We start from the raw sequence: 15,001 nt of genomic DNA on the forward strand, positions 1-15,001 counted from the left end.
ATGGCTTCAAAGCTTTCCTTGATATCATTCCTTAGCCTTATAGTCCTTGTGCTGTCATTTTCTTCTTGTTTGGCATTCAAAGAAAAGAAACTTGTCTTCTATTTGCATGACATTTTGAGTGGACAGAACGTTACAGGCGTTGTAGTGGGTGGAGTGAAGGGATTATCTTCAAGTCCATTGAACTTTGGAACGGTAATTGTTATAGATGATCTTGTTACTGAAGGTCCAAAGCCTTCCTCCAAGGCTATAGCAAGGGCCAAAGGATTGTATGCCAATTCAGATCTGAAGGGCACTAATTTTGATCTGCAATTCTCTGTGGTGTTTGAGAATCAGAAATATAATGGTAGCACCCTTGAGATCCAGGGAGCAGATAGATATCTTCAGAAGAAAAGAGAGGTTTCTGTTGTTGGAGGGACAGGACACTTCAGATATGCTCGTGGGTATGCTATAATTGAAACTGTTCTGTTTGAAGGTGTCAATGCTATTTTGAAATTTAGTGTAAATATACGATTAGAGTAGGCAAGGTATAGTCATTGGATGTTTTTGCCTATTAGTTTACAAATAATGGCAATCTGTTTTCTTTAGCTTGAATAAAAGCTGGCTGTTTATCTTGTTGTTGATTACAGAAAGAATAAGAGGCTTTTGGATTAACTGGGTGATGTGTAATTGGGACTTCTTTTCCCTGGTAGAAATAATGGAAAGCTCTCCATAATTTCTTTTAGATGGTATATTATATCCTTTAGAGGCTTTTGAATTCTTCATAGCCTTTTTCTGCATTCATGATATGACTGAACATGATGGTTTGTTCTAAAGATTTGCCTAGTCAATGATAAAAAAAGATACAAAGAAACTATTCTGCTTCTTTTAATTGGTGGTAATGTTCGTTGTGTGTTAAACGATTAAATAATTAAATATATAGTTAGAATTTCAAATTAATCAACATGGAAACAAATTTGAATTTGGATAGTTTGTTGTGAAGAGTACAATAAAGAACATTTTACGTTTTTGGTAAAAGAAAATGATGTAGACTAAAAACCCTCTCAAATCATACATGGAAAATTTGATATGGGTGTTTTCATAATCTAAAAGACATAAAAGTTCCAGAAAATCAGCAAATGTTCAAGAATTGAATAATCCACTTCTCACTAATCTTATCTAAATGTTCAAGAATTGAATAATCCACTTCTCACTAATCTTATCTAAATGTTCAAGAATTGAACAAATTGCATAGTAAATTTGTAAATGTGTTGCATGGTAGTCTTATAGGCTTCAAATAAAACTCCAAAGTCAAATACAAAACTAATAAAATGAGTCACAAAAACTAGAAGAAATTACAAGTCAAAGCACTTCTTCACCTCGCGCATCCTGCTGCAAAATTGGCTTCCTAACCTTCAACCTGCAACAAGCTTGAAATCTACCTATAATCATATTTGGTCATCTTCAAATCTTCCATCTCTTCAAAGACAAATTTATTCTTCCCCTCAAACTTCAAAAAACTTTGAAAATGGGAATCCTAAAATGAATGTTGAAACTAGCATTTTAACCATCATAGTGACCAAACTCAAACTTCACAAACTCCAAAAAGTCAAACCCAAATAAGGGAAAAACATCTTCCTAACTTAGAAATTACCTTCAAAGCTTCTAGATGCTTTGTAATCTCCACCTCCAAACCTACAAAGAACGTCAGTCCACTATGCCATCAACTCCACTCAATAAGACCTTAAAATAGAAATTGCTCGACCACGCATTCTTCGTTGCAACTCAAATATGCAAGCAAATGCAGAAAATTTGCAAACTACTTCCGATTAACTCAATCCAAATGTTCAATAAATGAACAAACTACATAGGAAATCTGTAAATACATTACATAGGAGCTTTTCCATTATAAACACTCCAAAATCTTATATAAACTAATAGTAATTAGTCACAATAACAAAATAAAATTACAAGCCAAAACACTTCTTCATCTCATGCATCTTGAAACATGCAATTTCTTTTTCAAACTTGCAATTTCTTCAAACACAAATTTCTTCTTCCCCTCAAACTTTCCAAAAATAAAAAAATTAGAATCCTATAATAAATGTTAAAGCTTGTCTTTTTAATGGAAAGACATCTTCCTAAATTATAAATTGCCTTCAAAGCTTCTAGATACTTTGTCACCTCCAATCACTTACATTCAAATAGTGTATATTTGAGTGTTTCACTTTTAAAGATATTTTGATATTTAGAAAGAAAGAGATTTTCACTTTTATATTATTTCTCTTCACTAACCATTGTAATGTCATTTTTTTTTAACTATGAGAATTCATGTTTTTAGATATTTCAAAGATAAATGGGAAAATTTTGTGAAAACAATTAATTTACTGTATATCAGTGTGAAGATGCATGATTACTACAAAATTAGATGTTAAAATATTTGAAAAGAAAGAAACTCATGCATATTCAATATGAGAGATATTTTCTTTTTTTATATTATTTATTTTAACCAAATGTTGTAATCTTATTTTCTTTAGTCATTCAAGATAATTTTTATTTATGTTTCAAGATAAATGAGGATCCTTTACAAAGATAATATATTTATTAATGTATGAGGAAAATGATACTTAAGTATTCAAAAATTAGATATTCTCACTAGAAAGAATGCACTTATGCATAGGCAACATGAAAGAGATTTTTTCTTTAATATTATTTATCTTGACCAAATCTATTGCAATCTTCTTTAACTTACCCATTATAACTCATGTTAATATAGCCTTCAAAGGTCAATAGGCATGCCTTGTTAAGATAATATGTTCACTTATGTATGACAACAAAGATTCTTGAATAATATAGACTTAGATATTTTGACATTTGGAAAGAGTGCATAAATGCATAAGAAACATAAGGGAGATTTGCCATTTTATATTTTTTCTTTAGCCATTGAAATTCATGTTTATATTACTGTTAGCATAATTTAAGGGCATTAGTAAGAAGAATTGTTATTTAAAATAAAAATGACATTATTACTGCTACTAGAAGTTCTATTAGTGGTTATTCTCTCAAAGGATTTGAAAAAAAATATTATCTTTCTTATGTTTACACACTTGAAATATAAAATGTTTGAGGACCATCTTGATAATAATTATATATTATTATTTCTAGATAAATAAAGTTTAATCATTAAAAATACACAAAATCTTGAAGTACACCAAATATGATTCATGTTAAGAGAGGGAAGCTAATTGACAAATAAAATATTCTCTTTGCTTAAGAAAATGACATGGGTGAGGTTAAATCCACTTGCAAAATTAATTATTAAAAAACATTGATTATTATTCCTAGATAAATAAAGTTTAATCATTAAAAAAACACAAAATCTTGAAGTACACCAAACATGATTCATATTAAGAGAGGGAAGATAATTGACAAATAAAATATTATCTTTGCTTAAGAAAATGACATGGGTGAGGTTAAATCCACTTGCAAAATTAATTATAAAAAAACATTGATTTTTTTTACTATAGAAAAAGTCAAAGATTTTTCTATGCCTCAATCCTCCATTTAAGCTTTCTCTAATGATTTGGTTTGTTTTTTAACCTCTCTGGTAAGTGCATGAAAAATGGGGAACAAAAGAGGGTCTTAAGTGGTCACATTTTTTTGAAATCAAGAAAAAATGATCTTCAATAAGAAATTGAAAATAGTTATACTCAAAATTTTAAGGTGCAACAAGAACAAGAGTCATAGTGCTCTAAATTTTCATTATAATTTATTTTTTAATGGTACAAATTAATGGATTCAAATAGGTGGAACATAGAAAGTCCTCCTATTTTTATAAAAAATTCATATCATATTATCTAATGTGCCCCTCTTAAAATGTTAAATTTTTTATATTATTGCAAGAATGATATGATAAAAAACTACCCAACACCATGTAGTTTAAGCTTGATATTTTGATTAATTTCTAAATTAACATTAATGAATTTTTACCTAATTTCAAAGTGGACACATCTTGTAAAACAAAAGATTGAATATGTGCACCCCTGAATTTATTGGAAACTAATAAAAAAAAGGATGTGCAAGGAATGGAGTCTAGTTTGTAAAAATATACTTTGTTACAAATTTTAATGAATGGGTAAAAAATGAAACAAAAAACTACCATACATAAGTTTTTGACAAAAAACAAAGACACTAGAAAAATAAACTCAACATCAAAACCTTAACATATTTGGAATGTAGAAAAAAATAGATGATTAGAAAGATAAGGGAGAGTTCAACATATTGTGGAATTATTTTTTAACTTGACACTCAGAGACATGATAACTTGATGAATGCACTCGAGATTGTATCATGTTTCTATAAACTACAAAAAAAAAAAACACCTCTCTCTTTCTCTTCTCATCTCCCTTTACCTCGTATTATAGCTCACAATCTCCCTCTTCCTCAAACTGTATTCATGAAATAAGTAGTTAAGTTTATGGACATTTTTCTATATACTTTAAACTAGATTTCTTGTATTGACGAAAGGTACTCCCCTTACAAACCCAAAACACACAACAATAACAATTAAATCAACAAAAAAATTCAACAAAGAAAACACTTTCTTTTTATTATCCCAATTAAATAAAATTACAACATTCATAAAATAAAATGTTGTGGCAATTGTGAAGAGCCCAAGTAGATGAATAGCCAGTTGGGGTGCGTCGGGCCAACAAAAGAAGAAAACCATTGATCAAATATAGAAAATACTTTTACAAGCTCGGTAAAAAGAATATGTTCGTGGTTGAGGTCCTTCATGATGGTTTCTAAGAGGTTTTTGGATATATATGTTCATGGTTGAGGTCCTTCATGGTGGTTTCTAAGAGCTTTTTGGATATTCTGAGAATGTTCTGTATGAAGCCATTCATAAGTAGAGGATTGGTAGTGGTGAGATTCGAACCGAAGACTTGCTCATGGATCGACTCACGCATGTAGCCTAGATCTAGGTCCACGAAACCCGCATCGTCCTTGAAGTAGACTCTGGGAATCTACCCAAATATATTAATGTGCCTAAATATATATTGTAAACACAAATATAGACCACTATAACTAATAAAGAATAGACATTAAAGAAATGCCCTATAAAACGTTATAGCAGAGAAAAATATATTGGTAGACTACAAAAATAAATTTAGGAATAAGAATACTCAATCATCACATGAAAAATGCACAACTCATGACACATAGATTTTTCACGTGGAAACCCAAATGGGAAAAACCACGGTGGGGATGAATACCCACAAGCTTGTTTTGAACTCTTTTGAAGTCCGTTGTGTTAGGAGCCTAGTCCAATTAAAGACTTTACAATAAGGTTCTACTAGGAACCAATCCTGTTAAAGATCACCCGGTTAAGGGATGCCTATATACCTTGTTAAAGGTTGAAACCCTATTAAATGTTACCTTGTTAGAGGATTTGAAGAACTCAATGAGCTTGAGTCACACTCTTAAAAATGGGGGCTCGTTTATGCTTCGGGTCCTTGAGTCGAAAGGTAACGGGGGCTCGAAGTGAAAATATGATGAATAATGATGAACAACAAATACCCTAACTGCTACTAGGGGGGGGGGGTTGAATCAGTACATACAAAAACTTTTCAATAACTTATCAAGTTAAAACAATGATAACCGGTTGTCTTCATTACTGAACTTAACCATGTCTATACCGGTTAAACATAATAAGACTTCAGACAACTTAAACCAGTAAAACCAAATACCTCAAATATCACTCAATACTTGATGACTACTTCACCCATATACATATGCAAGTGTTGTATTAGTAATACCATAACCATTAGCTCTGCATGCATAATCACCTAAACAAAGAATACTCAATCATCACATGAAAAATGCACAACTCATGACACACAGATTTTTCACGTGGAAACCCAAACGGGAAAAACCATGGTGGGGATGAATACCCACAAGCTTGTTTTGAACTCTTTTGAAGTCCACTGTGTTAGAAGCCTAGTCCGATTAAAGACTTTACAATAAGGTTCTACTAGGAACCAATCCTATTAAAGATCACCCGGTTAAGGGATGGCTATATACCCTGTTAAAGGTTGAAACCCTATTAAATGTTACCTTGTTAGAGGATTTGAAGAACTCAATGAACTTGAGTCACCTGGTTAGAGCTTTTACAATAAGCCTGTTAAAGCTACCTGGTCAAGGGATTTTCCTTCTGTTAAAATGGTTAGAAGACAACAGGTAAAACTCTGATCTGATAACAACATTATATGCTAAGGCAGATCCTTTTCAGTTCCTCTACTCTGCAATCACACTCTGCATTTTTCACTCACTCTACTCTGCAATCACACTTTGCAGTTTTCCACTCATTGGTTTGGCAAGTATCTCATCACTTGGATACACACACAACTATTGCCAACAACTTACAATAACAAACATTATCGAACTTATAGACAACAATTAGGGCGGTAACATAAACCCTAAACCCTAATCAATTTAGGTTTACAATTACAAGCAGTCTAATCCTGACCGTCCAAATATATTACATAGAATGAAACAATCTCAAATAGATTACAAGTCATTCTGCATCGTCCATTATTTGTCGCACATAGAAATCAGTAACCCATCACGCTTTCTTCTCATACCGCTAAGAAGAATGTTCATTCCTGAGGTAGACATTAACTGCAGTCGATCTTCACATGCAAGATCCTCAAGGAAATCCTTCATGAGCACAAAACTGACGTGGCATCTCAATCTCTTCCTTATTTCATAGCTAACTCATCACAGAATATCACCAGTTGCATCGCACAAGGTAGATTGCCAAATCGGAAACCCTAGAGCTGAGATTACCAACCGATAGTCACACTTAGTGAAACCCTGACACCGGTTTAGTACATCTCTTCATATCAGTTCTCCAACTTGATCATCAATAACAACTTCTTCCAATCTTCATACCGGTTGACCTATACTTATTGACATCAATGACAACATATATTATCATCATATTATCATATCATCATATGCCAAAAATCTCCCCCTTTGGCATTGATGGCAATACTCAGTGTAGCATTGCAATTATAAACATCATAGACCAGTGCAACTAAAATATCTTCATCAGATATCTTCTCCCATATCATATATCTTCTCCCCTATCATATATCTTCTCCCCCTTTGACAACAATGTCAAAGTGGAGGCACAAGCTTCCATACTCCACTATGTTGCTCCCCCTATGGAGTAGCATCCTTCAACATATCAACCTTGAAAGATTTGTCACTATAATACCTAACTGATGTGGAGCACACATTTTTAATTCACTTCATGAAGAGGCAAAACCCCTAATTCACCTCTCAAATAGGTAAATGTAGTCTTCGGTAAGGGCTTAGTGAATATGTTTGCTAGTTGCTCCTTACTGGAAACATGTTGTAATGCATCCTCTCTGTTTTGAACCTTTTCTCTCAAGAAATGATAATTGAGTTCAATGTGCTTAGTCCTAGCATGCAATACCAAATTCTTGAAAATATTGATTGCACTAGTATTGTCAAAATATACTCACCGGTTCAGATATAGGTACTTTGAAACCATCCAATACATGTTTCATCTAGATTGCCTAAGTGCAATTCATAAATACTACCACATATTTTGCTTCAGTTGTAGATTGAGAAGTATAGCTCTGCTTCTTACTCATCCATGAGAGTAGTCTTCCACCAAGAAAGAATGCTCCACCGGTTGTGCTTTTCTGGTCATCCACATTACCTCCCCAATCTGCATCCATAAATACCTTAAGATTAAAATCACCATTGTATGGATACCACAATCCATAATCAACTATCCCTTTCAGGTATCTAAGAATCCTCTTGACTGCTACCAAGTGGGATTCTCTTGGACTTTTCTAAAAATGAGCTACTATGCCCACTGCATGAGCAATATCTGGTCTATTGTGCACCACATAGTGCAACTTACCGATCATTGACCGATACTCCTTCTCATTCACTAATGTTGAATCATCTTCCTTAGTCAATTTACATCCGGTCACCATTGGTGTACCAACCGGTTTGTTGTCCTCCATGCCAAAGGTCTTCAATACCTCTTTGACATACTTGGACTGGGTAATAAAGATATCCTCTTTCATTTGCTAAATCTTTAAACCCATGAAGAACTTTATCTCTCCATCAAAGACATCTCAAACTCTTTCTTCATTTCATCTACAAATGCATGGCTCATTTCATCATCTCCTCCAAAGATTATGTCATCTACAAATACTTCATAGATCAGAATCTGATTATCTTCAGATTTCAGGTAGATATTAATGTCCTCACTTGTTCTTTGAAATCCTATCTTCACAAGATGAGAGTGTAACCATTCATACTATGCCCTTGGTACTTGTTTCAATCCATATAGGGCCTTGTGTAATCTACACACCATGTTACTATATTCTGATAAGGAAAACCCATCCGGTTCCTCAATATGCACTTCCTCTTATAGGATTCCATTCAAGAATGTAGACTTCACATCCATCTGGTATACCTTAAATCCCTTAAATGTTGCAAATGCAAGTACCATTCAAACACCTTCCAGTCTAGCCATAGGGGCAAAGGTTTCTCCATAGTCTTCTCCCTCTTCCAGAGTATATCCCTTGCATACAAGTCTTGCCTTGTTTCTTATGATTGTGCCTTCTTCATTTAGCTTATTCTTGAAGACCCATTTGGTACCTATGACATTCTTGTGTTCCGGTTTGGGTACCAAAGACCATGTTGCATTCTTTTCTATTTGGTCTAACTCCTCTCCCATCTCCTTAATCCAGTCTTCATCTGCAAGTGCTTCTCTCGAAGTCTTAGGCTCAAATTTAGAAATCATGCAAGAGTTTTCTTTCACCTTTCTTCTTGTGAGTATCCCTGCATCTTTATCTCCTATGATCTGCTTCGGATCATGATGTAGTTTCACATATCTAGGAATGACTCTAGTTGGTTCTAGTTGCTTTTCCTCTTCTTCTTCACTTACATCTTCTTCTTCACCTACTGCAGCTTCTACTGGCACAAGAACACTGAGGTCTTTACTTGTTTCCTTCTTAACCAGTTCCCAGAAGGCTACACCTGGTTCATCTTCCACTTGCTCGCTACAGGTTTCCTTAGGTTCCTTAGGGGATTCATCAAACTTGACATTGATACTCTCAACAATTTTCTATGTCCTATTGTTGTAGCACTTGAGAACTTTTCTCTTAGTGGAATATCCCAAAAATATTCCTTCATCACATTTAGCATCAAACTTGCTCAGATGCTCACCTCTCTTGATGTAGCACTTACTACCAAATACTTTAAAATAACTCATAGTGGGAGTCTTCCCAGTCCAATACTCATAAGGATTTTTATCTTTACCTTTCTTGATGAGTACCCAGTTCATAGTATAGACTGTAGTGCTCACCGATTCTTTCCAAAAAGTGTGAGCAACCTTTCCTTGGATCAATATTGTTCTGGCCACTTCAACTACAGTCCTGTTATTCCTTTCTCCTATGTCATTCTACTGTAGTGTCCTTGGAGAAGACAACTGCCTCTTGATATCGTTATCTTCACAATACTTGTTGAATTCATCAGAAGTGAATTCACATCCTTGATCAGTTCTTAGGCATTTTATCCTTCTACCACTTTCCTTCTCTACTAATGCTCTAAAGGCTTTGAACTTTCCAAACACCTCAAACTTGTCTTTCAAGAATGTGACCCAAATCATTCTTGAGCATTCATTAGTAAGAATCATGAAATACCTATCTCCCTGAATACTTCTAGTTTTCATAGAACCACACAGATCGGTATGCACAAGATCAAGTAAGTTCTTTGCTGAAAAAGACATACCTTTGAAAGTTGAGGAAGACATCTTCCCAAGTTGACATTCTCTGCACAAAGAATTCTCCAGTTTGTTCAGCAAAGGCAATCCTCTTACTGCATTGATCTTACTCACGTTTACAATATTATCAAACTTCATATGACAAAGTCTCCTATGCCATATCCAACTATCATCAAACTTCACAATCAGACACTGACTAATCTTGGCATTTAGCTGAAACAAGTTACCTCCAGGGTCTGCTTACCGGTAGCAGTAAGTTCACCACTCTTTCCAATTAAACTGCAGACTCCAACTTTGAACTCCAGAGCGAGTCCTTTGTCATTTAGCTGAGCAACACTCAAAATGTTATGGTTAAGACCTTCTACCTAGTAGACATCATCCGCACTACTCTTTCCATTCAGTGAGATGGATCCTTTACCTTTTACCAAGCAAGGTGCATCATTGCCAAACTGGATAACACTTCCATCATATTCTTCTAGAGACAAAAACTTTCTCCGGTCACCAGTCATGTGGTGAGAACAACCACTATCAATAATCCACTCATTAGAGTTGTCAATGCGAGAGACAAGTTATTTCTTGTCAGACACTTCTTCCTTTACAGCTACAAACACTATGTCCTCATTCTCTTTATCCTCAGATTCTTCATCAATAACACCTTCATCAACTGCAACAAGAAAATTTCTTCTATTTCCTCCTTTATACTTTCTAAACCTCTTTAGTTTATCCTTATTGTCATTGTTAGGACAGTTAACAACTATATGTCCTATCTTATTGCAGGAAAAACATTTTAAAGGAAGCTTACCTCTGTATTTTCCAGTGCCTTTTGGAAGTCTCTTGGCAAGAAGAGCTTCAAACTCCATCAGAATATCTTCATCATCCATACCTCTACTTTGCATGGATTCATAACTGGTACTTCTTTTCCTTTTTTGGTTGGTGCAATAGATGCTCTAAAAGTTGACTTAGTCTTCTGAACACTGTCATCATAGCTATTTAACTCATATGCATTCAACTTTGTAATGATAGAGTCTAAGGATACCTTGGTTTTATCAATAGACCTTAGTTCTTGAATAGAAACAACTCTAATTGTATAGACCAGTAATAATGATCTCAAAACTTTACTAACAATGGTGGCATCATCAATTCTTCTACCACTACTCTTGATGTCTCCAACAATAGTCTTGATCCTTATGCCATATTGCTAAATGGTCTCACCTTCAACCATCCTCATGTCTTTGAATTTTCCTCTAAGGATCTCTTTGTTAGCTTGCTTGACATGCTCATCACTGCCATAAATAGTTTGCAATGTGTCCCATACATCCTTAGGAGTGTCCTTATCTTGTACATCAATGAACTCAATATCGGACAAACTCCTAATAAGGGCTTCCATGACTTGCCCATTTTCTTGAATCTCTCTTTTCTTATCATTGGTTAGAGTGCCAATGGGGATTACATAGGCATTCTCAACATAGCTCCAGTGTTGAGCACCCAAACTCTTGATATCGATCTTCATTTTTTCCTTCCATATTTTGAAGTTATCTCTATTGAACTTAGGACCTTCCCTCTTCATCATTAAAACAATATCTTTTGCCTCAAGCGGTTAAGCTTATCTCACCGAGGACCTAGAGTTGCTTTGATACCAATTGATGAATAATGATGAACAACAAATACCCTAACTGGTACTGAGAGGGGGGGGTGAATCAGTACATACAAAAACTTCTCAACAACTTATCAAGTTAAAACAATGATAATCGATTGTCTTCATTACTGAACTTATCCATGTTAATACTAGTTAAACACAGTAAGACTTCGAACAACTCAAACCAGTAAAACTGAATACTTCAATATCACTCAATACTTGATAAATATTTCACCCATATACATATGCAAGTGTTGTATCAATAATACCATAACCATTAGCTCTGCATGCATAATCACCTAAACAAAGAATACTCAATCATCACATGAAATATGCACAACTCATGACACATAGATTTTTCACATGGAAACCCAAATAGGAAAAACCACGATGGGAATGAATACCCATAAGCTTGTTTTGAACTCTTTTGAAGTTCGCTCTGTTAGGAGCCTAGTCCGGTTAAAGACTTTACAAAAAGGTTCTGCTAGGAACCGATCCTGTTAAAGATCACCCAGTTAAGGGATGGCTATATACCCTTTTAAAGGTTGAAACCTTGTTAAAGGTTACCTTGCTAGAGGATTTGAAGAACTCAATGAACTTGACTCACCTGGTTAGAGGTTTTACAATAAGTCTGTTAAAGCTATCCAGTCAAGGGATTTTCCTTCTGTTGAAATGGTTAAAAGACAACAGGTAAAGCTCTGATCTGATAACAACACTATATGCTAAGGGAGATCCTTTTTAGTTCCTCTACTCTGCAATCACACTCTGCAGTTTTCACTCACTCTACTCTGCAATCACACTCTATAGTTTTCACTCACTCTACTCTGCAATCACACTTTGCAGTTTTCCACTCACTGGTCTGGCAAGTATCTCATCACTTGGATACACACACAAATTTTGCCAACAACTTACAATAACAAACATCATCGACCTTATAGACAACAATTAGGTCGGTAACATAAACCCTAAACCTTAATCAATTTAGGTTTACAATTACAAGCAATCCAATCTTGATCGTCCAAACATATTACATAGAATGAAACAGTCTCAAACAGATTACAAGTCATTCTTTATCATCCATTCTTTACCACATGAAGAAATCAGTAACCCATCATGCTTTCTTCTCATACCGCTAGGAAGAATGTCATTCTCGAGGTAGACATTAAATGCAGTTGATCTTCACATGCAAGATCCTCAAGGAAATCCTTCACGTGCACAAAACTGACAGGGCATCTCGATCTCATCCTTATTTCTTAGCTAACTCATCACAAAATATCACCGGCTGCATCACACAAGCTAGATTGCCAAACCAGAAACACTAGAGCCGAGACTAACAATCGGTAGTCACACTTAGTGAAACCTTGACACCGGTTGACTACATCTCTTCATACTGGTTCTCCAACTTGATCATCAATAACAACTTCTTCCAATCTTCATACCGGTTGACTTATAATTATTGACATCAATGACAACATATATGATCATATCATCATATGCCAACAAAATAAACGGGGCCCCGTTTTGTTCTAAAACGGGGGAAATCATATTTTACCTTTTTTTTCGGGCGAAATTTTTCATTTTCACCCTAGAACTAAAGTGAGAACAGGAGATCAAAAACGGGCCCCCATGCGCTATATTCCATTTCAAGCCTCCACCACTATCCTAGGTACACGTTCAATCATCTATTTTCACATTTTGTAATTTTCTTGTATATTTTTCCTATTTTTTATGTATTATTTAGATATTTTTGGTATTATTTTAGTTTTTTTTTAATTAGCCTATAAATAAATTTGTTTTTACATTTGTAAATTCTTAATTTTGATCTGAAATATTCTTCAATAGTTAACCCTAAACCCTAATCAACAAATTTACAAATCAAAACCAAACCTAGATAGTTAACAAAATAAAATATCAAATTTACAAGATACAAGATATCTCAGAAACATCAAAACGAAAACCAAATCAAAACAAAACCGAAACTAAATGGAAATCAAAACCAAAACCAAAACCAAATCGAAACAAAATCAAAATCAAAACCAAAACCAAAACCAAATAGGACCATTAAATGTTTCTAGGAATTATTTTCTTAGGTATTTGGCCTTTCAACCAACAAACAAAAAATTTAACCACTTCTAGCCAGCCACCATTCCAATTCCTTAAATTGAACATATGTACCAAAATTGTTCTTAATCTTCATTAGGCAATACAAAAGCTACCACTATTAGTATAACGTTAAAAGTAATTAACATTACTCTTCAAATTTTAGATATCAAAGTTTAGGCTTAGGTTTATGCCATGTCATGGCATAAAGGTCCTATTATGGTCCTATTATGTCATGTCATGTTATAAAAGGACCAATTATGGACACATTATGCCATGTCATGACATAATAGGACACATTATGCCATGATGGCATAATATGTCCTATTATGCCATGGCATTGCATAATAGGTCCATAGTTGGTCCTATTATATCATGTCATGGAATAATAGGACCTATTATGCTATTATGCCATGGCATAGTAGCACCTACTATGCCATGACATTTCATAATAGCACCTATTATGCCATGACATTGCATAATAGTCCACCTATTATGCCATCATGGCATAACAGGTCCATAATAGAACCTATTAAGCGACAACATGACATGATTTTCTCAAATTGCCAACTTCATCATCTAATTCATCTCCAACACTGAAACTATGCTAATTTGACATGTTTACTTAGTATGATAGGACAAATTATGGACCTATTATGCCATGATGGCATAATATGTCTTATTATGCCATGACATTGCATAATAGGTCCATAGTTGGTCCTATTATATCATGTCATGGAATAATATGACCTATTGTGCTATTATGCCATGGCATAATAGGACCTATTATGCCATGACATTGCATAATATTCCACCTATTATACCATCATGGCATAACATGTCCATAATAGAACCTATTAAGCGACAACATGACATGATTTTTTTGAATTGCCAACTTCATCATCTAATTCATCTCCAACACTGAAACTATGCTAATTCGATATGTTTACTTAGTATGATAGGACCAATTATGGACCTATTATGCCATGATAGCATAATATATCTTATTATGCCATGACATTGCATAATAGGTCCATAGTTGGTCCTATTATATCATGTCATGGAATAATAGGACCTATTATGCCATCATGGCATAATAGGTCCTATTATGCCATGATGTTGCATAATAGTCTACCTATGATGCCATCATGGCATAACGGGTCCATAATAGGACCTATTAAGCCAAAACATGACATGAATTTCTCGAATTGCCAACTTCATCATCTAATTCATCTCCAACACTGAAACTATGCTAATTCGACATGTTTACTTAGTATGATAGGACCAATTATGGACCTATTATGCCATGATGGCATAATATGTCATATTATGCCATGACATTGCATAATAGGTCCATAGTTGGTCCTATTATATTATGTCATGGCATAATAGGACCTATTATACCATCATGGCATAATAGGTCCTATTATGCCATAACATTGCATAATAGTCCA

General features: G+C 34.4%; 1 protein-coding gene across 1 annotated transcript; it reads left to right on the forward strand.

Annotated features, from left to right (window-relative positions):
* On the forward strand, positions 1–562 carry LOC131068039 (dirigent protein 2). Its single transcript, XM_058003245.2, has one exon. The coding sequence runs from the start codon at positions 1–3 to the stop codon at positions 517–519; it is 519 nt and encodes a 172-aa protein (XP_057859228.2). The 3' UTR covers positions 520–562.
* The last annotated feature ends 14,439 nt before the right edge of the window (positions 563–15,001 follow it).

Source organism: Cryptomeria japonica, chromosome 6, assembly GCF_030272615.1.
Source record: "Cryptomeria japonica chromosome 6, Sugi_1.0, whole genome shotgun sequence".
Taxonomy (NCBI): domain Eukaryota; kingdom Viridiplantae; phylum Streptophyta; class Pinopsida; order Cupressales; family Cupressaceae; genus Cryptomeria; species Cryptomeria japonica.